At 41.3% G+C, this 27738-nt stretch overlaps 1 protein-coding gene across 2 annotated transcripts in view; it reads right to left on the bottom strand.

The window, feature by feature from the left end:
- The window catches only part of Trim33 (tripartite motif containing 33), a 95243-nt gene extending 68615 nt beyond the window's left edge, over positions 1–26628 (bottom strand). For both annotated transcript variants that reach the window (XM_028877324.2, XM_028877325.2), the window contains exon 1: positions 26097–26628. In XM_028877324.2, coding sequence (XP_028733157.1) covers positions 26097–26628 — 532 coding nt within the window. The remainder of the gene's footprint in view (positions 1–26096) is intronic.
- Between the last annotated feature and the right edge of the window lie 1110 nt (positions 26629–27738).

Genomic DNA, 27738 nt, shown 5'->3' with positions numbered 1-27738 from the left:
GCAGAAGAGGGGGGCTGTTGTAAAAATCGAAAGGGGGGGAGACTACAGTGGTGGCAGCAGCAGCAAAATTAAGAACTCTCAGAGAAATTCAATTAAAAGGAAAAAGCTCTCCAAGAATGAAATAAATGATTTCTACATTTTAAAAACTGAAAGATGTTAAAATAGAAAAGCAACAGAAGTAAATTATTCAGGAAGGTCAAATTACAAAACATAACTATAGAAGACTCAAAAGCAAAGGCAACAAAAACAGAAAAGTGAAACTATATAATTAAGGAAACAAAGTAAACAATCTTCAGGACAGAAAGAAATTGCAAATTAAACATCTGAGTAGGAATTAATACTCAGAACATATGTAAAACAACAGCAAACGCCAGTAGCAGTTATAATCCAAACTAAAAATGGGCAAATAGAGGATAAGGATGACGCTCAGAAACACATCGATAGCCTAGTGTGTAATCAGTCCCCATCCATCGAATGAAATGGAAAAGTGATTTGGATACTTCAAGACATATAAAAACTGTTCAAGGACGGGCAAAACAGCTTAGAAAGTAAAAACACTTGTTGCAAGCCCAAAGGCCTGAATTCAATCCCCATGACCCACATTTGTATACATGTACAAGTATGTGTGTGTGTGTGCACGCACACACACACAATGTCATTGATATCAAAGAAATACAAACCAACACCACTACAATGAGTTATGATCTTACTCCAGTTGGAATGGCTATTATCAAAAGGACAAGAGAATAAAAATGCTGTTGGGGAAGCAAAAAAAGAAACTCTTATGCACTGTTGGTGAGGATGTAGAATAGCACAGCAATAATACAAAACAGTATGGAGGTTCTGAAAAACTAAAATAACAGTTCCTTATTTATAATTCAGCTATCCCATTATCAGATATATATTCAAAGGAAATGAAATCAGCAAGCTCTAGAGATACCTGAAAATTCCCCTTGTCTACTGTAGCAGTAGTAACCAACATATAGAATAAAACAAGGTGTCCATCAATAGGTGAGCAGATTTTTTAAAATGTGGTGTAAACACACATAAACACCTATCATGCACACACAAATACAGCAGGAAACATTATTCATCCATAGAAATTTAATTTAATTCTACAAGACAGCTCAGCTGGCAAAGGCACTTGCTATGCAAACCAGACCCACTGAACCCACACTTAGACTAAATGTAAGCATTTTTTAAATACTAGTATATACAAAGAACTCAGAAAATTAAATACCCAAAATAAAATCACAACAATAAGCAAATGCACTGAACAGACAGCTCTCAAAAGAAATAAAAATGGCCTATAATATACTTAAAATAATTTTTTCAGCATCCTTAACCATCAGGGAAATGCAAATCAAAATTACATCAAAGGGCCAGAGTGGTGGTGGTGCACACCTTTATTCCCAGCACTTAGATCTCTGAGTTCAAGGCCAGCCTATTGTACAAAGCAAGTTCCGGGGCAGTCAGGGCTACATGGTGAAACCTTGTCTCGGGAGAATTAAAATAAATAAAAATAAATAGATAGATAGATAGATAGATAGATAGATAGATAGATAGATAAAATTATATGGAAGAGCTGGGGAGACAGCTCAGTGATTAAAGTGCTTGCTCTGTAGTGTGAGGACTGACGTTCAAATCCCCAGAACCCATGTAAATGCCAGGTGGTGAGGTGGACACTGAAGCTGTCTGTAATTCCAGCCTCTGAAAGAGGAGACAAGGGATCCCCAGAGCAAGCTAGCTAGCAAGAGTAGTGAGTTCTGGGTTTAACTGGGAATAAGGTCGGAAGAGCCATCAAGATTTCTGACATCCACCTTGGACATCCATATGCATGTGTATTCCTACTCAAAAATGGGAAAGAAAAAAAAAAAGACCTACACTGAGACTCCATCTCACCTCAAGCAGAATTGATTATCATCAAGAAAACATTCTCTGTCTAGTTTTGGTGCCTGTCCTGGATCTCACTCTGTAGCCCAGGCTGGCCTCGAACTCACAGAGATCCACCTGGCTCTGCCTCCCGAGTGCTGGGATCAAAGGCGTGGGCCACCGCCGGCGCCCCTTTATACTTTTATTAGACTATAGATATGGGTTTCTTTTCCAGAATCAGTCTTAATATAGAAGTGGTAAATGTGAGATTTTTCTTTTTATTAAGGCTGTCATATATATGTAATGAAAGATATGTTTGTTATGCTAAACTTATTTTTCATAATGAGAATTACAAAAGAATCTCATCATCACTAAGAAAAAAAAGTAACATTTGGGATACGGGCAAGTTTACTCTGTAACAGAAGAGCTATGCTGCTTTGCCAGAGAACCACCTAGTATTTTGTGTTTCAAAAAAATTCTGAATTGCTTTCTAGTTAGACAAACTAAAACGCAAAGTAAATTTAAAAAGTTAAGTCCAAGACAGGCATGGTGGCACAAGCCTTTAATCCCAGGACACAAAAGACAGATGAAGGCAGATCTCTGAGAGTTTGAGGATAGCCTCATCTATGTAGTGAGTTCCAGAATAGCCATGACTACATAGAGAGAACTTGTCTCAAACAAACAAAACAAAACAACAACAAAAATTGGACTAGAGATGGCTGAGCAGCTGTTCTTCCAGAAGACTCAGGTTCAGTTCCCAGTTGACACAGCAGCTCAGAATTTGTAACTCCAGTCCAAGGGGATCCAACACGCTCGTCTGACCTCCACAGGAACTGTACACACATAGTGCACATACACACACACCCAGGACACACACCCAGGCAGAACACCCATACACATAAAAGGTTTAAAAAAATTAAATTTCCATATACTTTGTTAATATTGAGCTAGGCTAATTTTGCTGTTGAAAAAAATAAAGTTATTTTCAACATTAGTTCACTGTTGATAGTTAACACATTATAAATGTTACGGAGTTTGAAATTTTAGTATTTAGTGAGCATACCGTAAAGTTATCAAGATAAAATCAGTATTGTCACAAAAAGGCAATATTACATTTAAAATCTATTCATTAGATCACTAGACTATGTTTACAACAAAAAAATGTTATATCTGTAATATAATGCTATAGGTATCTGACAGATGTTATTAGATCTACTAGTGTCGTCCACAATTTCTTCAGAGTATAGATATAAATTTATGAGGGTTACAGAAATAGGTCTTACATGATTTATGCAAAATAAGGTTGATCATAATTGAAATGTTTATATGGATTTTCATATTTTATTATCAAAGCAACTACACTTTCTCAAAATGTTACTCTACTTTTAATAGAATTTTTAAAGGACTAAGCCTGATTGACAAAAATTAAATGTTCTGTTTCCTGTTAAATTTCATCAGGCCTTTAACAAAATTGGAGTCCCCTTAAATTTCTGTTTAAGTACTAGAAATCAGTCTGCAACTAACAGCAAGTATTGCTCTTACAAATGACTTGAGCTTGGTTACCAACACTCATGTCAGGCAGCTTCTAACTGCTTCTAACTCCAGCTCCAGAGAGATATGGCACCTCTCACCTCATCAGGTATCAGCATACACACATGATAAATCCTTACATTTGTGCTTAGGCTGAGATCTATGTACAAGTGCATGCACAAGGGAGCAAGTGCCCAAAAGTGTATGCATGCATGTAGAGTTGAGCTTGCCTGTGCATCGGTATGTAAGCACGTTCTACCTTATATCTGAGACCTGGCCTACAATTGTCAATCCTCCTGCCTCAGCCTTCCAAGTGCTATACGTGGAATCACAGGTATGTTATCACATTCAGCCTGAAGTTTCTATAACTTGCTCTACATGGCAAAACACCAACAAAAACAATTAAAAAGTACAGATATTTTATCTAGAACAAACATTAAGAAACTAGTTGAGCTGGAGAAAACACTTAGTTGTTAAGAGTGCCTACTGCATTTACAAGGCTCCATTCCCAGCACCCATATAGGGTGACTCACAACCACCTGCAACTACAGCTCTAGGGGAATCTGACATCTCTGGCCTCTATGTGCACTTAGGTGTACACACCCATGCAAAGACACAGACACACACACAGACACACACACACACACACACAAATTTAAAAAACAAATCTTTAACTCAGGAGGCAGAAGCAAGCAGATTCTCTAAGTTCCAGGCTAGCCAGGGCTACAATGTGAGACCCTGTCTCAAAGAAACTAGTCAAAATACTATATAAAATCATAGTAAGTCATAAAATCATAAATAAAAATGTAATCTTAAAAATGTTTAGGTAACTCACATGGAGGCATCAAGGAAAGATACAATGTATGGCATATTTAAGCTGTGACACATCAATAATCATCTTAAATAGAGCTAAGTAACTTAAACACCTCCAAATACAAATTAAAACTGGCCGACTAGACAAAATAAAAACTAAAGTCTATGACACTTGAACCATGGCCCACTCTCCAACCTCTTCTACTATTAGAATAATGAAAGCAACATTCTAGATGAACACACTCAAAAAGACATTTTTGTGTTTTGGGTCAAGGTCAAACAGCCAAAATGACATTTTTTGTTTTTGGTCAAACACAGGTCAAAGACAACATTATCCTCCCCAGGAAGCAACAACCACAAGCATTTCTTATCCCACCCATGTTTGAATTTCACATTGAAAGCCAAGACAGTGTAGCCAGAGATCTGGAGCTTCCTTCTTTCCCAACCCCAACTCCCAGTGCAAAGATTCTGTCCCAAGCACTGCAGACCAAAAGATGAGACAGCTCACCTGTAGGACAAAGAATTCATTCCAGGAAGGTCAAGCCAATGAAATCAATAGCTATGGCTCCTGTCTTCTCAACATCCTGCTCACATCATCCCAAGAAGTAAGCCACTGTTGTCATCAAGCACTCCAGAGCAGAGGCTCAAAGAATCTGCCCAGGTGGCTGAGATGGCTCTGGGGGTAAAGAACTTGCTGCCCAAATGGGAAGATCTTTATTCAAATCCCCAGAACACATGTAAAACCCAAGTGTGTAATTAATATAATCACAGTGCTACTACAGCAAGGGGGAGGCAGAGACAGAAGAATCCCTGCAAATTGGTAGGCCAGCTAGGCTTGCATATTCATTCAGTGACAAAACAAAGAGACTCTTGTCACAAAAAGGTGGAAGGCAAGGACAGCTATCCAAGGTTGTCCTGTCCTTGTCCTATGACCTTCACTCACATGCCTGTAAGAACCAATGTGCACATGCACACACACACACACACACACACAATCTGCTCAGGGAAAAGGAAGGCCATAAGAACAAAGAACTATCAAACTCTTCCCCAAAAAAACTGACCTTATTTGGAACAAAACCAAGAAAACGTGAAGCCTAAGAACACTCTTAAAAACAAGAAATTCTGGTAGCCAACAGTTGAGACGAAGATGACAACTCCACAGAACAAATGAAACTGAAGTTGACAGGACAGGCCACAAAAAGGCGTTGTCCTCCTGGGGCCAGAACATCTCTCAAACCAAGCACAGAGGCAGGACAGCAGAATACAGACTTTGCTAAAATGACTCCCTCAAATCACTAAACAGAAATCAGTAAATAACAACTGACAGTACCAGAAGTGAGAATGATCAGTACTTGGGGAGGCAGAAAAGTTCAAGGTCATCCTCAGCTATATGGTAAGTTCGAGGCCAGCTGAGGGGCTACATGAGACTCTGTCTCAAAAAAAATTAACCAAACCAGATAAATGCAGGTAGTAATGTTAGAAGAGGTACATATGATACATGAGAAATAAGAAAAAACAAAATGGCAGTGTAAATCCAACTCTATAGTCAACCATAATAGCATTAAGTATGAATGGATTAAACAACCAAAGGCAGACAGTGGTACTTGGGTCATAACTCACTGGTAACTTAAACTAAATTCAAGTCCCAGAACAAACAAACAAACAAATAAGATTTTTAAGGATTAGACTGAAAACAAGAATAAGATCCAAATGTATGTTGTAAATGAAAAGACAGTTTACACTCAAATATGCAAATATATTCAAATGAGAAGGGTGGGGAAAAATTTATCATGCAAACAAGGGGAGAGGGGTGTATACATGCCTAGAGAGCTGGCTCCTCTTCCAGAGGGCCTGGGTCTCTCTGATTCCCAGAACTGACATGGTGGCTCACAACTCTCCTCTGAAACTCCAGTTCCAGAGATCTGACACTCTTCTGTACTCTGTAGGCACCAGGCACACAACCATGCACAGATATATAGAAAGACAAAACACCCATACTCATAAAATTTAAACAAAAAACTGGAGTGGCTATGTTAAGACAGAAATAATAAATAAATAAATACTATATAATAAAAAAATAAATATGTACACAGAAAAGAAGAATCAATACATTAATTTTAATGTAGTAAGCTGGAGGTGGAGCACATAATTAGCACACACGAGTCCAAAGGTTCAGTCCCTAGAATGGCTGGACAGACAGGCTTGTGGGCCAGATGCACTGGCATACAGATAACAACATATATCTATATGCAGTGAAAAACTGTCAAGGGACCCAGAAAACCCTCTAAAAACAGGCAGTGTAGGGAAATGGCTCTGCAGTGAAGTTCTTGCAGAGACCTGGGGTCGGTTCCTGGTGCCACCATGGTGGCTCACAACCTCTGAGCCTTATCTTCAGCCTACAATTAAGGTTTGTTTTTACAATGCGGGGACTGAACATCCAGGCCTTGTGGCAAGTGCCCCCTTCCAATGAGCTTCATCTCATTAAAAAAAAAAAAAAAAAAAAAAATTTTTTGAGAGTGGCTAGATTAATATCAGATCAAACAGTCTTCAGTGAAGTGTTTCCACTTACATTGACTTTATTTGCATTGACAACTCTCATTATGTAGAATAGTTATCTCTAAGGCTGCTTGTAAACAAAAATTAACAAATACTGAACTAATCCTGTAAGGAATACAACATAGGTTTCTGCAAAGCTCTAGTCACCTTTTCACCAACATTTATCACAGTACTATTCTATGCAACCTTTCTTTTTTTTTTTTTTTTTTTTTTTTCCGAGACAGGGTTTCTCTGCGTAGCTTTGCGCCTTTCCTGGAGCTCACTTGGTAGCCCAGGCTGGCCTCGAACTCACAGAGATCCGCCTGGCTCTGCCTCCCGAGTGCTGGGATTAAAGGCGTGCGCCACTACCGCCCGGCTCTATGCAACCTTTTAAGATGCTTTTTAGTATGTACTGTTGGCCCAATGCAACTGAATCCATAGTGTTCTGAAACTTCTTTTTTAAGGTGTGAGGTGTCTTTTTCGTTCTTTCTTTTCTTTTCTTTTCTTTTTTTTTTTAAAGATGTGGAGTGTCTTTTTCCCTTTTTTATTATTTTGTGTATATGAGTGTTTTGCCTGATGTATGTCTGTGAGTGTACCTCATTAACCATGGAGACCAGAAGAGGGTTTTGGGTCCCCTAGAACTGGAATAACAGACAGTTATAAGCTACCATGTAGGTACTGGACTCAAACCAGGGGCCTCAGAAGAGTATCAAGTGCTTTAAGAGCTGAAGAGTTTAACTAAACTCTCCAGCCTTCAGTACCTATAAGTCTTGCCTCAACAAAGCCTCTACTACTTTCTAAACACACACACACACACACACACACACACACACACACACACACACTGCCATCTGATCTCACACACATGTAACATTTTTAAATTTTAATATTCTACACTATTACATACCCAACACAAAGATTTAGTGTCATACTGAAGACACCTATAATTAAAAGGGCTTATGTGAATTCTGAGACCTAAACACCACTAACTAGTGTGATGTTCCAATCAATTTCCAAATACAACTACAAGATTCAAATATTAATTTGAAAATGTTTGCATTTGCTTCTTGCACAGTGAAATACTGATGATTATAATGATGCTTGTTTTTTTAAGTATTTATTTACCAGGGCCTCTGGTAGACCAGTCAGTGTTTTAACTGCTGAGCCATCTCTCCAGCCCCCTGATGCTTGTTGTTAATAACATATTACAGCGCTGGGAAGAAGGCTCACTGGGTAAAGTGCTTATGACCAAGCTGGAGAATCAAGTTCAATTTCCAGCACCCAGATAAAAAAAAGATGGGCTGCACACTGTGATGCACACTGGAGAGGCAGACAGAAAAATCTTTAGGGTTTGCTGGACAGCCAGTCTAGCTCAATCAGGTTCAATAAGAAACCCATTCTCAAAAAATCAAGTCCAGAAATCAATTTAGGAAGACCTGACATCAACCTCTGACTTTTAGGTACTGCAGACACACATAAGAATAAACACACACAGCTACCCAGCCACCAAACCAGATCACCAGAATCATAAGTATATAATTCACCGACTGAAATCAGCTGCCCCTGAAGAAACAGCCCAATAGCACCAATTTAATCAAGAACCCCTACTAAACCAAGACTAAAAATTAGAACAAGAGAGGCACTCTCAGACAGACACCACCTGCACCACACAGAGGAAGAGATGAGTAGACGCCAGTGCAAAAATACAGGCAACAACATAAAGACCTATATGGCAACATCAGAACCTAGTGATTCTACACCTGTAAGACCTAAACATACCATGACAGAAGAAACAGAAGAAATCAACCCTAAAAATGACTTTAAGAAGATGATAGAGGCCCTTAAAGAAGAAATAAAACATTCCCTCAAAGAGGAAATAAAAACTTTCCTTAAAGAGGAAATGAAAAACTACCTTAAAGAGGAAATAAAAACTTTCCTTAAAGAGGAAATGAAAAACTCCATTAAAGAGGAAATAAAAACTTCCCTTAAAGAGGAAATGAAAAACTCCATTAAAGAGGAAATAAAAAACTCCCTTAAAGAAATGGAAGAAAAAACGAACAAAAAATGGGAAGAAATCAAATCAAGCCAAGAAAAAGCAATTAAACAGATGAAAGAAACATTCCAAGATCTGAAAAATGAATTTGAGACAATAAAGAAAACATGCTGAGGGAATGCTGGAAAAAGAAATCCTGACTAAACGTAACAAGAACTACAGAAACAAGCATAACCAACCGATTACAAGAGATAGAACAGAGAATCTCTGACACTGAAGACACGATAGAGAAAATAGATTCATCAGTCAAAGAAAACACTAAAGACAAAAAAGTCGTAACACAAAACGTCCAGGAAATTTGGGACACCATGAAAAGACCAAACCTAAGAATAATAGGGATAGAAGAAGGAGAAGAATACCAACTCAAAGGCACAGAAAATATATTCAACAAAATCATAGAAGAAAACTTTCCTAACCTAAAGAAAGAAATACCTATGAAGATACAAGAAGCTTACAGAACACCGAATAGGCTGGATCCAAAAAAAAAAGTCCCCTCGCCACATAATAATCAAAACACTAAACACACAGAACAAAGAAAAAATATTAAGAGCCGCAAAGGAAAAAGACCAAGTAACATATAAAGGCAAACCCATCAGAATAACACCAGACTACTCAATAGAGACTATGAAAGCTAGAAGATCATGGACAAACCTCATGCAGACACTAAGAGACCACGGATGCCAACCCAGACTATTATACCCAGCAAAACTCTCAATCACCATAGGCAGAGTAAACAAAATATTCCAGGATAAAACCAGATTTAATCAATACCTGTCCACAAACCCAGCCCTACAGAAAGCACTAGAAGGGAAAATTCAACCCAAAGAAGCTAAACACATCCATGAAAAATCAAGCAATAGATAATCCCACACCAACATACACCACAGAAGGACAACACAACACAACCACAAAAAACAGGAATTAACAATCACTGGTCATTAATATCCATCAATATCAATAGTTTCAACTCACCTATAAAAAGACACAGGCTAACAGAATGGATAAGAAAACAGAACCCATCCATCTGCTGCATATAAGAAACACACCTTAACTTCAAAGACAGACACTACCTCCGAGTAAAGGGCTGGGAAAAGGCTTTCCAAGCAAATGGACCTAAGACACAAGCTGGTGTAGCTATCCTAATATCTAGAGAAAAAGGATGTTTCAAAAGAGAAGAAGTCTTGTGGCAATGCCTCAGTGGTCCAGGTAACTACCAGAACTCGGAAATCCACGATGGAGACTAAGGCAGCAGAGATGAAACACATAGATGTACATACAGGAAATAATAAAGAAAAAGTCAGTAAAGTCAAGAAGAACAAAAGAAAGGTGGATGCTGAAGCCCATCCGTCAGATGAGCCTGTGAACGAGGAACCAGTGACAAAAAGGAAAAAAAAGATGGAAAGCAAATCCAAAAATAGTACCAAGGTGCCAAAGGATGACAGCAAGATGGAGGAGACTAAGGGGGACAAAAAAAGCAAAATACTTCCATTAAAAAAGGTGCAAAGAAGAAACCTCAAAAAGGTAAATCAAGTAAGAAAGGCAGCAGACCTGCTCGGGAGACGCAGAAGGAGCTGGCTCAGGAGGAGGCCTCTTCCGGTCCTGCACTCACTCAGGTGGTGGTCACCCCTACAGGCTCTACTCAGCCCGGGCTTCCTTCTCCCATGGATATTGCTCAGACTGGGCCTGCTCAGATGGAGCTGCCTTCTCCCCTGGAGCCTGCTCAGAGGGAGCTGCCTTCTCCCCTGGAGCTTCCTCAGAGGGAGCCGCCTCCTCCCACAGAGCCTCCAAAGATGGAGCAGCCTCTTCCCATGGAGCTTACTCAGATGGAACAGCCTCCTCCCATGGAGCCTGATCAGATGGGGCCGCCTCCTCCCATGGAGTCTCAGCGGGGACATTGTCGATATATGGTCGATATTTTGTGCTTCTATGTTAATCATTATGAAAAGTGATTTTTGGTGGGTTTTTAAATTTTTTTTTATTTTGGTGCTTTACTGGCTTAAGATGTTGCACATGGTTTTTTGTTTTTCTTTTTTAACCTATGCAGTTAATCCCCGCCCCAGAGATAGCATTGTGTTTAATAGTAACACTTTATACATATATGCATGTTATTTTTTTTCTTTTTGGGGGTTACTTTTAGGCTTGTTTGCAAAAGGGCCATTTTTCTTTGCTGCAGTTGTCTTTTTTGCAGAACGATAGTGTGTGCAAGTTTATGAGCAATGGAACATGCAGGTTCAATCCATTGTTTTTATTTTTTTAATCTTAACCTCTTGATCTATGCCAGAAGCAGTTTCATGTAAGTTATTTTGATGGTGAGCATATGTGTAATTCTACAGCTCTCCGGGTCTGGTTTTTGCAGTAAGCCACTAGATCCCATATTGAACACAATTTAATCTCAGTATCAGCCATTAGAGTTTTTTTTTTTTTTTTTTTTTTTTTTACTTTGCTGTTTCTAGCTTATTTCTTACAGAGTGAGAAGTCATTCTTTGAAGAGTTTCTTTTTTCAATAGATGGTTGATGTTGGGATGGTTACTCAAATCAAGTGATGAGTGATGAACTCCAAGTCATCCTTGGAAATAGCAAATCTGTAGCCCAACATAATTATCCTTTAAACTAGAGAATATCACTTGTGAGAAAGCCATCATGGCCACATGGCTGATCTAGAGTGGAGTGCTGAATTCTGGCAAACAGCTGCATCTTTCTTCCAGTGAGTACCTGAACAGGGCTGATGTGAATTATGTACAGTCCAGATTTTAAGAATCATACTTTCTCAGGGATCTCCACAAACTAGTGGGTGTCCTCGCTGCCCCTGTGAGACAGCCTCTGTACGGGAGAGGCCTCACGTGACTTTGTCCCTGGTGTTCCTCTGGGGACACCTGTGTGAGAAACTGCATGCTCCAGAACCAGCTCTCGTGTCCTTTGGCCAATGCCGGAGTGTTACTGGTAGTAAACAAAGGATGATCCCAATCGGGAATCGTGACATTTTTTTTTTTTGATGGTCATGTTCTGTTTTGAAATAACCTCTGTGTATTTCATTTATTTTCTTTTACCTGGCGATCTCTGAGCAGGCTTCAGATTTTGACAGTTGATGAAAGATACGACAAGCATTAATGTGTGGGTGAAAAGCTTGGTTAAATTCTGCGTGAAGTTTTATTTAAAGTTGGTTGAACTTGGGATTGACTGGGAGGCCAAAGATTTAAAAAGCAGAAGATTCTCTCAAGACACAAGTTGTGTGATAATAGTGTGTTTTGTGTGTGTGAATGAGAATTTGTAAATGTTGAATTCTAGGCTCCGACAATCATTGTCAGTGCAGATCAAGCTGCAAGTATTTATGTTTTAAAACTTAAATTATAAAGCTAGTTACGTCTTTCTAACAACTAGTTTTAATGTTTATGAGCATATTTTACCTACATTACCTTTTCAGGATGTTGAGAAAGATGCATCACAAGCACAGGCTGGAGGCTGGGGGCTAGATGGTTTTGAGGAAGAGGTCTTGGTGGACTCTTTCATAGAGCAAAGGGAAGCAATGCCTTCTGGGAATTGAGCTAAGTTTTAATCTAGTCTTTAAGATTAGAAGTCAAAAACAAAAATATTAAGGAAATGAAAACCTAATTGATCTTTGAAGCATTGTTATGTGGAATTGAGTGGGACTTTTGAGGCCTTTCTTCCAGAAAACAAGGACTTGGTTGTCAGGCCTATATTAGGCCTAAACCTTGGTGCCATGTGTTTGTACTTAAATCATTTCAATGGAAAGTGTCTTAGTGATTGGAACTTCTAGTGCAGTTTGGAGTTCTTCCATTTGAAAAATGTGATATTTGCATGGGATTGTTTGAATCTTGTTTTCTAGTCCCTCCCCATCACCACCCTCATAGTCTGAAGGTAGATTTTTCTCTTGATAAAGGAACAAAAAAAAAAAGTGAACATTTTGTTTGTAAATTGGTATCTAGTAACTAGTGGTAAACTTGAAATTGGTTTGAGACATTCTTTACAAGCCCTAGATTCTACAGGTATGCTCTTAGCGGAAAATAGAATGTATCTTAATTATTTTTGAACCTGTATTCACCTTGTTTTTTTCAAATATCTTAAGTTATATTTTCTTTTTCAGAGCTGCTTCTTATTTGGGGCTACTTTTTTTTTTTTTAATTGAGGCGTAATTCATAAAAGGGTACATTGTTTTGATGAGACTTTTTACAACTGTGGCTGGATGTCTTTCTTTAGTCTTCCAAGAAGGACCATTTTACTTTTTTAGAGTTAATTTTTAAAGTCATGAGGTCAACAACTTGGACTACTATGCATGTAAGTGCTAATGCAAATTAAAGTCCAAGTTGACCTCCAGCAGCAGCTCATTCTATGTTGACAGTGAGAGAACACTTTGCCTGTTAGGATACTGTCACTCGTGGACTGAAATGCTGAAGAAGCCCCTCCCCCTATTTTATTTTTTGCAAAAATCAAGGTATATTCTAGGGTTTCCTGGTTGACCTCAACAGATAAATTGAGCTGATAGTTTTAGTTCAGAAATGATCTGAATGTAGATTTACAGTCTACGTGTACAGCTAGCTAAGTGAGATCGCTTTCACAGTTCTGCATGTATCCCATCGGCTCCCCATTAGTTACTGAACTCTTAAAACTAGTATTGTAACATTACCACAATGTTTTGCGCCAGTTTTATAAACTTTACAGTGCAATATGTGTTCCTTTTCTGAGGCAAACCAAAGGTATATTTCTCAAGGTTCTGCTGCTATCAGCAGTGTTGATGGAGGATCTTTTGTACATTTGTAATAGAAATAAACCAGATTGCAGTTTTTGTTTTTCTTTTTTTGAAAATTTAAACCATGTACCAAGTTTCTGGTCAAGATTGTGTAGGATAAGTTAAACATAATTGCATTCTATTAACCAATATAAGTGTATTTCTTATACATATAGTTACATTGAAATAAAGTTCTAAAAAGCAAAAAAAAAAAAAAAGAATAAACACACACATACAAATAACATCAGTATATTACAATACAGCTACTGAAAATCCTCTAAAGGGAAACATTTACTTAAGTACTTAAACTTCAAAGTTAGAAAATCAAACTAAGGGATGGAGACGGCTAAGTGGTTAAGAGCATTGGCTGTTGTTTCAGAGGAACTGGATTCAATCCCCACTCACATGACAACTCACAAGTGTCTGCAACTTCGCTCCAACACCCGCTTCTCAATTTCAGGCTGGATTTCTTCATTACTCCCTATATTTTATAGGTTAGTACCTCCAACATGAAAGAGCCGTATTTAAGTATGACTTTATCAATCTACCTCAGTGGCCTTGTTTGTTAAAGTGAGTGGACTTACAGTGAGACCTGGCATTTTTTTTCAAGGGGGAATGAATGAGTGTATGGGAAGAGACGGTTCAATGACATGGAAAGTCCTGGGTTTGATTCTTAGCACTAAAAAAATGTAACATTACTGTACCTTTTAGATCTTTATAAGCAATAAGGTAACATGAAAATGTTTTACATTGAGACTGGTCATTTCCTTGCTTTGTTTTCAGAGGAACATGCTATATGTAACCCAAGCTGGCTTCAAATTCAAAGTGCTAGAATTATAGACAAGCAATACCGTATCTGGCTTGGACTTCATGTTATTTTACAAAGTGGTCTAGATGAATTCAAGGGAAGTATTCAAATAATTCACTGTCCACAGCTAATTTTTCCTGCCATTATTAATTCAGACAATCTATCTTGAATGCATACAATATTAAGAGAAAAAGATGGATAGATGTAACAAGAGAAAGTTGGACAGATGTAAGAACAGTTTGAGCTACATACAAGTGAAAGGATACAGACCACAATCAATCATATATAATATGCATATGAGAAAAAGGGATCATCTCCAAGCCAACATAATGGGCAGAAGCAGCAAATTTCAGCAATAACTAATCTCTACTTCTGACCACTTCAATGAATATTTGATTTACTGTTACAAAATATCTTGCACCATTTTTTAAATGATTTGATCATTAATCGCTTCAGCAAGTTTCAATGGGCTCAAGGTTTATTACATATCCCCCACCACCATAGTATGCTTCACAATACATGAAGGTAACACTAAGTGGAAAACAGAAAACTTAGTATCCTGATAACACTGAAATGCAGTGCTTTTGTTACTTGTGATTCCTCAGACTTACAAGTCAAGCACAGTGAAATTCTAAGCACCCTACCTCGTATCTACTGTAGTCCATATAAAAACGGGTAAATGTTTTCTTCAATAACATTCACCCTGTACACTAGTACCTATTATGTGAGACTTGTTTCTAAAAAATGTTGTATAATTTTGATATTAGCATTCTATTAATAAACCACAAATAGGTACCAGGCCAAAGTGCTCCAAAAATTTTATTCCAGCAGTCACTTGTAATGTTTCAAGTAAAAATCTGAGCAATCTCTTTCAAATCCTGCATAACATACTACACTGCAAACACACTTCTTGAAACCTGACTCATAACTGTTACCTAATACTTCCCACCAAATCCAAATATGGGGACATGGTATCAGAGGGTAGAGCAAATGTTTTAGGCTTTAAGACAATATCAAGGATATGAAAGGAACTTATATAACAAAAGAAAATTTCTATAATTTTTATTGAAAAATTTTTTTAAATAAAACAGCCTAATAAAATTATTTGTAATACTTAAATAATAATAAGAATAGAGGCCTGGCAGTAGTAGTACATGCCTTTAATCTCAGCACTCAAGAGGCAGAGGCAGGTGGATCTTGGAATTCCAGGTCAGCCTGGTTTATAGAGTTCCAGGACAGCCAGGGATACACAGAAACCATGTCAAAACACACAAACAAAAAAGAACGGAAACATTTGTAGAATAATTTGGAACGTTTTGCTCAACTGAGGAAGATTTAGTATAATTCCCTCATGTAGAGGACTTTCCTTGCTTGGCTTAGAAATAAAACACTCAGAAATTTACTTTGTTTATTATTTTGAGCCTATGTATTTTGGTATGGTAGCCAGCCTCTGAGGTAGACCTTAAGGGCATTTTCATTTTTGTATTTAAGAAATTTTGCTGTGACTCAGGCCAGGTCATTTAAGGCACACAACTATTTTCCTTATACTTTGGATCTTTGGTTCTTGGGGAAAAGTTGTGCTTTTATAGTCCTTTGAAAGGGGCCCATATAGAAAAAAGTTTTCTACCATATGAGTGAGCAACTTTGGAGGTAGTGCATCTTCTTCTAGCCTTATCAATTTCAGATAACTGTAACCTAGTGATTTTGACTACAACCTCACTAGAAGCACTGAGCCCTAACTGCCAAATTCTTGGGGCATTTTGGGAGCTTGCTTTTTTTGAGACACGGTCTTCTATAGCTCACGCTGTCCTTGAACTTGCTATGTACTTGGGGATGATGCTGAACATCTGATCTTCTTGCCACTAAGCAACCAAGCACTGATGATGACAGGCATACACCAGCACAGCTGGCTCTATTCTTCCTTTATTTCTTTTGTTTCCTTTTCATTCACTGCAACCCTTCCTGATCACAATTCTGCCTGCCCTCTCCTCTTCTCCCTTTACCCCGCATCTCACACACACACACATGCTGAGTACTCTATTCAAGCCTCATTTCCCTTCTTCACTAAAGGGCCACTCTGCTTTATGTAGGTGACTTGTTGCCTGTGTGGTTGGTGTGGTGATTTGAATAAGAAATATCCCCCCCTTAGGTTCTGGTATTGAACACCTGGTGCCCAGCTGGTGGCGCTGTTTAGGAAGTCACTGTTAATTGTCATGTTCTCTTGGTCATAGAGATCAGCCTTGAGAAACTGTGGACACCAACCACAAAAAGATAAAAGACACAGAACAAGAGGTCTACCTTAGTTAGAGGCTGATTATCATACCAAAATACATAGGCTCAAAATAATCTTCAGTTTACATATTCAACAAAAAATACACATAATCCACTGAGAATTCTTGCAAAAGCAAAGATAAGCAGTCTGAAGAAAAATAGAAAACATACAGACAATTCATAGAACAAACATAAATCACATATACACATTCAGCTGTGGTGTAGCTCAGCAGTATAGCATTTGTCTAACATAACATGTAAAGGCCATGGGATGGATCCCCAACATATGGGATTGGGGGGTTGTTCATTAGTACCATGGAGTGCCCGCTCTTTCATCACTAAGCCATAGACTAAGCATTTCTCTATAAAAGATGCATCTGTGTTCATTCATTCTTGCAGTCTTTCCCACTATCCCCCTTGGGTCTAATGACTAGGGACAGAGGGGCAGTTTGTGACTCACAGAAGAGACAGAGGTTAATTTATCCATCATCCCAGCCTAATCTCTGAATTCGACACTAGGAAAAAAAAAACAGTGGTGGAAAAGTCATAACCATAAAGAAAACAAGATCAGTAGGTCTATGGTGAACTATTTATGAAAAGGCTAACTCCAGTAAGAAGCGCTTACTTCATTTTTACATTCTGCTAGGGGCATACTGATGGATATACCTAATCTCAAGACTGAAAGTGAACAAACCTGACACCTCCTATTCTCACTGTCCCAATAATTGTAAATTATCATTTTCTTATTGTCCTTTAAAGAATCAAGTCTTATTTTGACCTTAGAATCTTTATATTCTAGTTCTTAAAAGACTCAAAGCACTTCTGCCTACATTATAGCCATTTATACACAGAATATTAAAAAAAATTTAAATAGTTATCAATTCACTAGGGAACAGGGAGATGGCTCAGTGGACACAAAATATTTGCTATATAAGTACGAGGACTAGAGTTCAGATCCCCAGAACCTACACTTGAAAACACCAGGGCAGGGCAGTGCTGAGCATGGGAGTTTACATTTTTAATCCAAGCACTGGGGAGGCAAGGGCAGAGGGCTGGAGGGCAGAAGGCAAAGGACAGAGGCAGACAGGCAGATCTGAGTTCAAGGAAGCCTGGTCTACACAGAAAGGTTCAGTCGGGTGGTGCACACCTTTATTCCCAGCACTCAGAAGGCAAAAGCAGGAGGATCTCATTGAGTTCGAGGACAGCATGGTGTACAGAGTAACTCCAGGACAGCCAGGGCTACACAAAGAAATTTTGTCTTGAAAAACGAAAGGGGAGCGGGGGTGCAGGGTATGCCTGACTGCTGCCAGTAATCTCAATACTTGAGTGTCAGAAACAGGGGAACCTGCTGTGGGATGTTCTGTATGTCCTGTGGGAGCCCATTCTCGGGTTCCTCGTGGCCTTACCCAGCAGGTCCACATAGAGGATGATCAGGACCACGGCCTGAGTGCAGGTGTCTGAGATGGTCTGCACTTGGCTGTGCTGGGGGATGGTCTGTATGTCAAGTTGCTCTGATTGGTCAATAAATAAAACCTGATTGGCCGTGACTAGGCAAGAAGTACAGGCGGGACTAACAGAGAGGAGAAATTAAAGATCAGGAAGGCAGAAGGAGTCACTGCCAGCCACCACCAGGACAAGCATGTTAAAATGCCGGTAAGCCACAAGCCACATGGTAGGGTATAGATTTGTGGAAATGGACTAATTTAAGCAAGAAGCCTGCCACAGCTATACAGTTTGTAAGCAATATAAGTCTCTGTGTTTACTTGGTTGGGTCTGAGCAGCTGTGGGACTGGCAGGTGACAAAGATTTGTCCTGACTGTGGGCAAGGCAGGAAAACTCTAGCTACAGGAACCACTAGCCAGATTGGTTGGAAGTGGCAAGCTCCCAGTTCAGCAAGAGATGCTGTCTCAGTAAAGTGGAGTACTCAAGGAAGAAGACACCCAAAATAAACTTCAGGATTCCATGGGCAGGTACCCACATGTGAACATATACCTACCTGCACATACATGTACCCATACACACAAACACACACATAAACACACACACCACACACATAACAAAATATAATTCTATCAGAAATAGTTTTCATATGTGTGTGTGCGTGTGTGTGTGTGTGTGTGTGTGTGTGTGTGTGTGTGTATAAAAAATGAAGCTAGAGCTATAACTCATGTGTCTAGAATGCTCTAGGCCATGGGTTCAATCTCTACCACCAAAATAATACATACATATATACATATGCACATAGTTAAGAGTGGCATTGTCCTACATTACTTCCAACCTCTTTAATGTCTGCTAGTAGAAGTTGACCTGATATAAACTTTCACATTAATCAGGGTTGTTTAATCAAAGTTCCACTACAGTGACACCAGGTTGGCTCTGAACTTGTAGACTTAGATGCTCTTCTTCTATCAAGTTCTCAGGTAGCACCAGGGGCTACAGAAACGCACCACCGAGCCAAGCTCATCTGATCTGTCTTTAGACTTTTTTCTTTGAAGCACATAAAAACCTAACCTCAGCCGGGCGGTGGTGGCACACGCCTTTAATCCCAGCACTCGGGAGGCAGAGCCAGGCGGATCTCTGTGAGTTCGAGGCCAGCCTGGGCTACCAAGTGAGTTCCAGGAAAGGCGCAAAGCTACACAGAGAAACCCTGTCTCGGAAGGGAAAAAAAAAAAACCTAACCTCATATAACGATATACTTAAGAAAAGGAAAGATTACATTTAGTAGTCTTTTCAAATAATTGTAGAAAAACTGACAGTTCTCTCACATAACAGAAAAACTTCAAAAGTACATTTCTTAATTGTCGCAATGTGGACTCCTAAACCTTTTACTTCTCTCATATTTAAATCTATGTCCTTCTAGCCTGTTGTGCTTTGAATCTCTTTCCTAAGCATATTACAGCATTACACATTGATCAGTTGGATAATATTCATTCACTGAGTTGTACAGTTCTTCCAAATGCTGACATTTTATTATCCAATATAAATACATGCTCACACACACACATGCTCTACCAATCTCATCAGAAAAGGATTTAAGTACTAAAAAACTGTCAGGCTCATAGCAACAGATACCCTTTTTCCAAAATTCCAATTTTCATTTAAAAGCTCAACTTTTATCCTTGGCAAACATATACTGCAATTTGTTTTCCTAGAAGTGACAGGCGCAATTCATTCACTCTTGATATAATGGCTGCCAAACACCCATGCCTGAAAACATCGTCTGTCAGTCACTTTCAATTAAATTATTTTCCATTTTTAAAAAAAATGCAGCTAACTCAACTCAAAACTCTTAACAAAGTAGCAGTATGGACACAATGACTTAGGCTGGCTAGGAGGTACACTCAGTAGGAAGGCACGAAGCCACCATCTTATGCTATGGGACCAGCAATTTTACCCACCACTATGTCAGCACACTAACTAGAGCAAATAATGTAGCAGTGTAGTTATTTAAAAAAAAAAATGCTTTAACCCTGCAAACCATGAAAGGGTCTCAAAGATAACAGCACTCATATTCTGTGGACCACCCCTTAAGAACTACTGTTTAGCTGGGCAGCGGTGGTACACACCTTTAATCCCAGCACTCAGGAGGCAGAGGCAGACGGAGCTTTGTGAGTTTGAGGCTAGCCTGGGCTACAGAGCAAGTTCCAGGACAGCCAGAACTACACATAGAGAAACCCTGTCTTAAAAAAAAAAACCAAAAACAAACAAACAAAAAAAGAACTACTGTTTAGCCAGGCAGTGGTACCCTGGCCTAAGATCCCAATTTCTCAAGAAACTGAACCAGGAGGATCAATTACTTGAGCCCAGGAGTTCAAGGACAGTCTGGGCAAAGCAGCAAGACCCTATTTGGAAAAACAGGGCTAAAATTCAAAGTTGGTAAAATTTTTTCCTAACAAGCATGAAGCCCTAAATTCAATCCTCAGCACCTCATAAACCAGGAGTAGTAGCACACCCCTGTAATCTCAGTACTCAGGAGACAGAGGCAGGAAGATCAGAAGTTCAAAGTCATGCTCAACTATATACTGAGTTCAAAGCTCTGCTATAAGACATTATCTCCAAAAATTAAAATTAAGAAAAAAATTAAAGTGGGGTTGAAGAGACTGCTCAGCTATTGAATACGTACTCTTCTTTCAGAAGACCCCAGTACAATTCCCAACACCCACATCAAGTGGCTCACAACTGCCTAGAACTCCATCTCCAGGGAATCAGAGGCCTCATCATTGTGCTACCACAAATGTACCCAAGTAGGTTTCCTCTTCAAGAGTTTATCTGGCCGGGCGGTGGTGGCGCACGCCTTTAATCCCAGCACTCGGGAGGCAGAGCCAGGCGGATCTCTGTGAGTTCCAGGCCAGCCTGGACTACCAAATGAGTCCCAGGAAAGGCACAAAGCTACACAGAGAAACCCTGTCTCGAAAAATCAAAAAAAAAAAAAAAGAGTTTATCTGGTGTTACATGCCTTTAATCCTACCACTTAGGAGGCAGAGGTGAGTTCAAGGCCAGCATGGTCTACACATGAAATTTTAGGACAACTAGGTCTAGGGGGGGTGGGAGGGGTTGGTATCTGAAATTTTGTTCTGATGCACCAATAAAATTTGTATTTCTACTGTTACATTATAGATTTAAATGTACACACTACTAACAGCTTTTCTGACACAACCTGACAATGCACCAAACATTTTTTAAACCACAAAAGCACTTTTAAAAGCTCACTACTGAGATTCAACCAGTGTGAACTAGTTTGATTTTCCAATGCTCTAACACTAAATTAAACTTGTTTCTCAAAATACTTAAATCCAGAAGCAGGCAAGGTAACGCTTACTGCACTTGTAGAGGACCCAGGTTAAATTCCCAGCATCCACTTAGCAGCTCATAACTTTCTATAACTCCATTTCCAGGGGATCCAATGCCTTCTTCTGACTTCCATAGGTACTGCATGCACATGGTGTGCACATATACATCCAGATACAACACTCACAAGATAAAAATTAAAATTTTAAAGTCCAAATTCTTCAAAGTCTGGTAGATATTATCTGAACCAGAATCACATGAGGAGCATTTTAAAAGTGTGTGTACAGAGTCCAATCTGGTGGCACATGCTTACAATCCTAGTCCTTGGGAGATCAAGAGTTAAAAACCATACTAAGATACAAGCAAGTCTGAGTCCAGACTGGACTACATGAGATCCTGTTTCAAAAACAATAATAAAAGTGCAGATACAAGAGGTGGAGGTAAAATCAGTAGTAGAAGGCTGGCCTTAAATGATAAAGGCCCTGAATCCAAACTCCCCCACTTGAAAATAAAAAAAGGTACAGTTAAATTAAAAAATAGTAGTAATAATAATAATAATAATAAGTAAATAAAAGGAATGTCAAGATGGCTTAGCTATTAAGAGCACTGGCTGCTCTTCAAGAGGAGCTGGGTTCGATTTCCAGCACCCACATGGTGACTCACAGTCAGTTTTAGGGGAACTGATGTCCTCTTCTGGCCAAAGGCAACAGGGACACACATGCAAAGATATACAGGCAGGCAAAACACCCCACAAATAATTCTATTTTAAAAAGGTATAGTTATGGGGCTGGAGAGATGGTTTAGCGGTTAAGAGCATTGACTGCTCTTCCAAAGGGCCTGAGTTCAATTCCCAGCACCCACATGGCAGCTCACAACTGTCTGTAACTCCAGTTCCAGGAGACCTTCACACCAATATACATAAAAATAAAGTTAAATAAATTAAAAAAAAAAAAAAAGAATCCCTCTAGAGCTGGATTTATTTAAAAAAGAAAAAAAAGCTATAGTTACTTGGAGTCAATCTCAAATCAAATTTCTGAGAAAAATCCCAAAAATCAATATTTAATAAGCTCTGCAGATGATTCATATCTTAAAAGATTTGTGTGTGTGTGTGTGTGTGTGTGTGTGTGTGTGTGTGTGTCCATGCTAGAGCTACAGGCAGGTGAAAGCCCCCTGATGGGTTCCCTTGGTGCTGGCAACCAACTTTGGTCATCTGTAAGAGTCATCAGTGCTCTTAATTAGTCATCTCTCCAGTCCCTCTAGATCAGTTTCTCAACCTGTGGCTCATGACCCCTTTGCCAAACCTCTATCTCCAGAAATATTTACATTACAGATTCATAACAGTATTAAAATTACAGTTATGAAGTAGCAACAAAAATAATTTTATGGGTCACAACATGAGGAACTCTATTAAAGGGTTGAAGCATTAGGAAGTTGATTTTTTGTTTGTTTTTTGTTTTTTTTTAACAAGATTTCTCTGCATAGCCCTAGCTGTCCTGGAACTCACTCTGTAGACCAGGCTGGCATCGAACTCAGAGATCTGCCTGACTCTGCCTCCCAAGTGCTGGGATTAAAGGCATGTGCCACCAGCCCCTGGCTTTTAGATAATTCTTACTTGCTCAAAAGTCCTTTATTGAACACACATTCTGCAATAGTCTAACAGAAAATAGAGATGAGCAAGTAAAAAACTAGATTTTTAACTGTGCTATGAAATGTAAAGGGCACATATAAGTTACTGACAAAATATTTCCTAGATTGTCTGCCTAAAAATGGCTGATTCAATACTCAATTTGTTTTAGATTCTCCTCAGAAAATTACTTAGAAAGCAGCATTACTTAGAAGTGACTGTGTTTATTCCTTTCCACTTATTTTAGTTCAAAAACAAAAGGGAAGAGAATTGAAGGAATTTACTGATTATTCTCTCTCCTGCACAAATTTCAGAGAGCCAACTTTGTAACTTCAGTCCCTCAGCTAATCAGATACATTTGCATCTTTGGTTCCCTCTAAATGTCTCCCCTAACACAGGCTTTCACAAGAACACTGAATCTCATGTGTCTTATTATGCTCTTAAGGGCCATAAGCAGTTATCCTCTTTATACCTATTATCATTTAGTATCTCCATCGACCAAAACTCAGATTTTAATTTTTTTTAAATTTTTTTTTATTTTTATTTGCATTGGTGTTTTGCTGCATGTATGACTGTGTGAGGATGTCAGATCTTGAGTTACAGACAGTTGTGAACTGCCATGTGGGTGCTGGGACCTCTTAACCACTGAGCCATCTCTCCAGCCCCCAGATTTTAATTTATTTGTTGTTGTATTTGTAGACAGTGTTTCATTGTGAACTAACTATGTAAACCAGGATGGCCTCGGAAGAAACAGCAATTCCTCCATGCCTCAGCCTAAGTGATGGAATTATAGGTATACACCACCACACTCAGCTAAGAACTTTATTTTTGGCTGGCCAATGGTGGTGCACACCTTTAATCCCAGTGTTCAGTAGGCAGAAGGATCCCAAGTTCAAGGCCATCCCAGTTTACAAAGTAAGTTCCATGGCTACACACAGGAACCCTGTCTCAAAAAAGAAGAGAAGAGAAGAATTCATCTCTCCAATTTCTTAGGAAATGACCCTAGGGAAAAAACCCAAATTCAGCATTTCTCATAAAGCCAATACCTACCCTAATACCAAATGTGCCCTTTTATAACATCTGGTACCAGTTTTTACTGCCCATTCCAAAGAATTTCTCATCTAGATCATTGTCAAGATTCTAACTGGTCCCCCTGCCGGAAGCCTTGCCTCTTCTTGTCCCTCCGAGTGCCCTATGTCATCTCTCTGGATCACAAATCTGAATTTTTTTTCCTCCTGATAGAAAAACTCTTCAGAGGCTGGGCTAGCTCAGTTGGTCAAGTGCTTGCCTAACATGAATGAAATCCTGGATTCCATCACCAGCTGTTGCAGAATACTTGTTTAACTATGTAAAGATGCGTTGCTGTTTTACCTTGCCTGCTTAAAGCACCTGATTGGTCTAATAAAAAGCTGAATGGCCAATAGTGAGGAAGAAGGTATAGGGCAGAACTTCCCAGCAGGGAAAGTAAGGAGGAGGTTTGTGGGGAGGGGCAGAAGCCAGACAGACACAGAGGAAGCAGGCAAGTAGGACATACAGAATGAAAGAAAAGTAAAAAGCTCTGAGGCAAAATGCAGATGAATAGAAACAGGTTAAATTAAGTTATAAGAGCTAGCAGGACAAGCCTAAGCTAAGGCCAAACATTCATAATTAATAAGTCTCCATGTCTTTATTCTGGAGCTGGTTGGTGCCCCAAAGAAAATTCCAACTACAATCAGAGCTACATAGGAGTAGTGGTATGGCTAATCCCTGAATTTAGGAAGCAGAAGCAGTAGGATCAGAAGTTCAGGGTCATTCGAGACACTATGTAGAGTTTGAGGACAGCCTAGGGTAAGACACGCCTTCAGGAAAGTCCTCTAGTCTACAGGATAAATCCCAATCAACTCTTTGGCATAGTCCACAATCCCTTACTGGCAGTTCCAAAGTCATTCAAAAAGCTTTGAAATTATAAGCCTTTTAGCAAGGTTGTCATAAAAACCTAACTCATTTAATTGTAGGATGTATCTACCCATTAATGTATTTATTAATTTCGATATAGAAACATAGTTTCATAATGAATACTTATATTCTGCTACAGAGTACACAAGAGATCTTTCTAGGAAATGGAAAATTCCAATACTGCATCTCAAATCCCTAACACATCTAAACCTAACAGTTTCAGAAACTGCAAGGGTAGATCCCGTAACTATCGAGCCCATTAGTAAATCTAACTTCCACCAATCACCTTACATATCTTTCAGTTAAAGGGTTGTAGAAAGTGCCCTGAGCAACCAATCGAGGTGCTCACTCATCAAGAAACATGCTCCAGGACTTCCTTTACTAGGAAGCTTCCCAGACCTTCCCTCCATTATGCCCAACCGTGGAAGCCACCTCTACTGCTGCAGGTTCCACAGACTGAATGAAATCCTGAGTATTTATTCAGTGCCCTGAATACTTGGGCCTAGTAATGCATAACCAACGAAATAATGTAAGCCCAACTCTTCCTAACACTCTCTTCCGCCCCAAGTTCCTTTCTTCATCCTCAAATCCAAGGATTTCCCCTAACCATGCAGGCCCCTCACAACTATTATCACTTACCGACCTCCTCATCGCAATGTCATCGTGGGGCCTTCTTTTAGCCTAAGGTCTCCAGTGCCTTTTATTATCATTTAACCGGTAGTTCTTTCTCCTAGCCGAGAACAGGCCAATTCCCCTCTCCAAAGCAATCCATCCCAAGCCCTATCTGGCCACTCACTCGTCCAATTCTCCCGGACCAGAGCCCTTGCATCCAAAAGCACTTCTCGCGGCGGGTTTTTGCAGACCCCTTTTCTGTCTCTGTTAGTCCACCCTCTGCAGAAGCTCCTCCAACCTCCCTCGCAGCATCCCCTCCCCCAGGCCCTCGCTGCCGGCACCCCTCCCTTCTGCCTCCCCGTATCTCCGGCGGTGCAGCTTCTCTAGTAACCGTCCCCGGGGCCGTGCCTTTCGCCTCTGAAACCTCTCGGCACGGCAACCTCCGAGCAGCCCCAGGACCCCCGCCCGCGTCCCCAGACCCGGCACCAGGGTGCGGCCTGCTGCTGCTCACCTTGCTGGACGTCGCCGTTGCTGCCCCCGGGGATGGGCACGCTGAGCTGGCGCTCGGGCTCCGGCAGACAGCGCAGGCAGAAGGAGTGCAGGCAGGGGAGCAGCTTGGGCTCCGCCTCACGCCGGCTCTGCAAGCTCTGCTGACACACGGCGCAGGTGTCCAGGAGCGAGGCTGGTGGCCCGAGAGGCGGCCCCGACGAGGGACCCGGGGCCGGGGCCGGAGCCGACGCTGCAGCCGGGGCCGGCGTCGATGCCGCGCCCCCAGGAACCGTGGAGCCCACGGAGGCCGCGGGGACCGAGGCGGCCGGGGCCGAGCCTGAGGAGGCCGCGGTCACCCCCCCGTCGTCGGGCCCAGCCGCACCGCCCTCCGCGCCAGCCCTGCCGCTTTCCTCCTCCTCCTCCTCCACCAGCACCGCGGCGAGAGGCGGCTCCGCCTCCTGCGCCGCGGGCCCGGCGGCCCCGGCGGTTACCGGCGCGCTGCCGCTGCCCCCGCCGCCGCTCTCTGCCTCACCGCCGCCTTTGTTTTCCGCCATGTTTTCCTCTTTGAACCCGCCGGACCGCCCCGCGCCGCCCGCCGCTCGCGCCGCCGCCGCCGCCCCCAGCCTCAGCCGCAGCCACAGCGAGAGCGGCCGCCGAGAGCGAGCGAGGTAGCGAGCAAGCGAACACACGAGAGCGCGCGCGCACGCGGCGCCCCCGCCCTCGCGTCGCGCGGCGGGAGGGGCGGGCGCGCGCACGCACGCACCGACGTCCTCCGGAGGGAGGCGGGAACTCGGGGGCGGGCGCGCGGGCGCGCGGGCGCGGAACCGTCCGCGAAGCCAGCCCGCGCCTCGGGGCGGTGCGTTGCGACAGAGCCGGGGCTCTGTCGCTCGGAAGGAGCTTTTAAAGCCCGAAGTCGGTGCAGCTGGGCGCCTGTGGTCTGGAATTGGCTGCTGGCGCCGAAGGGGCGGTGGTGCGGGGAGAAGGGAGGGAAAGCGTGCAAGGGTAGGAGGCTGGCCCGCGTCCGTCCCCGAGCGAGCGTCTCCGCGGCGACGCCGTCCCCAGCGACGGGCGCGCCTCCGCGGGAGCTTCACCTGTCGCGCGCTCGGACGCGGCGGCCTTCCAGCTAGGAGGTGCGGACCACCTGGGTCTGTGCTAGGTGTTGATGGCCCGCGTTCTCTAGAGGGCTGTGACTCCGGAGAGCAGCCGAGCAGGGCCCCACTCCCCCATCCACACACACACCCCCGAAGGTCTCCAGGAATAGGCTTCCTCCGGTGAGAAAGAAGTCTCCTAATAGCTATTTTTAGCTTCTTAAGGTGATTCTCCAACGTTGCTACATACCTGGAAGCCAATCAAATGATCTTTTTCTAAACAGAGATGCCAAGGCCACACCCCAGAGCAGAATCAGGAAGTTGGAGAGCAGATGAATGTTGAAAAGTCCTTGTGGCTGATGTGCCAGTTTAGGAGACCACGTTTCTAACCAATATTATATATCCCGAGAGTCTCGCTCAGCGTCTCCGGGTGAGCAAGCTGACTGTCCTCACCGTCTGTCACAGAAGCCTTCTGAAAGGGTTTGGTTCGTTTTGGTTTGTGATCAGGCCTCTCTACAGGCTGGCATCAGACCTCCACTTTGCCAATACAGCTGTAACATGATAGTGGCCATCTGT

Source organism: Peromyscus leucopus, chromosome 6 (genome assembly GCF_004664715.2).
Source record: "Peromyscus leucopus breed LL Stock chromosome 6, UCI_PerLeu_2.1, whole genome shotgun sequence".
Taxonomy (NCBI): domain Eukaryota; kingdom Metazoa; phylum Chordata; class Mammalia; order Rodentia; family Cricetidae; genus Peromyscus; species Peromyscus leucopus.
The sequence above is the reverse complement of the archived record's forward strand: the minus strand, read 5'-3'. Positions and strand labels throughout refer to the sequence as shown.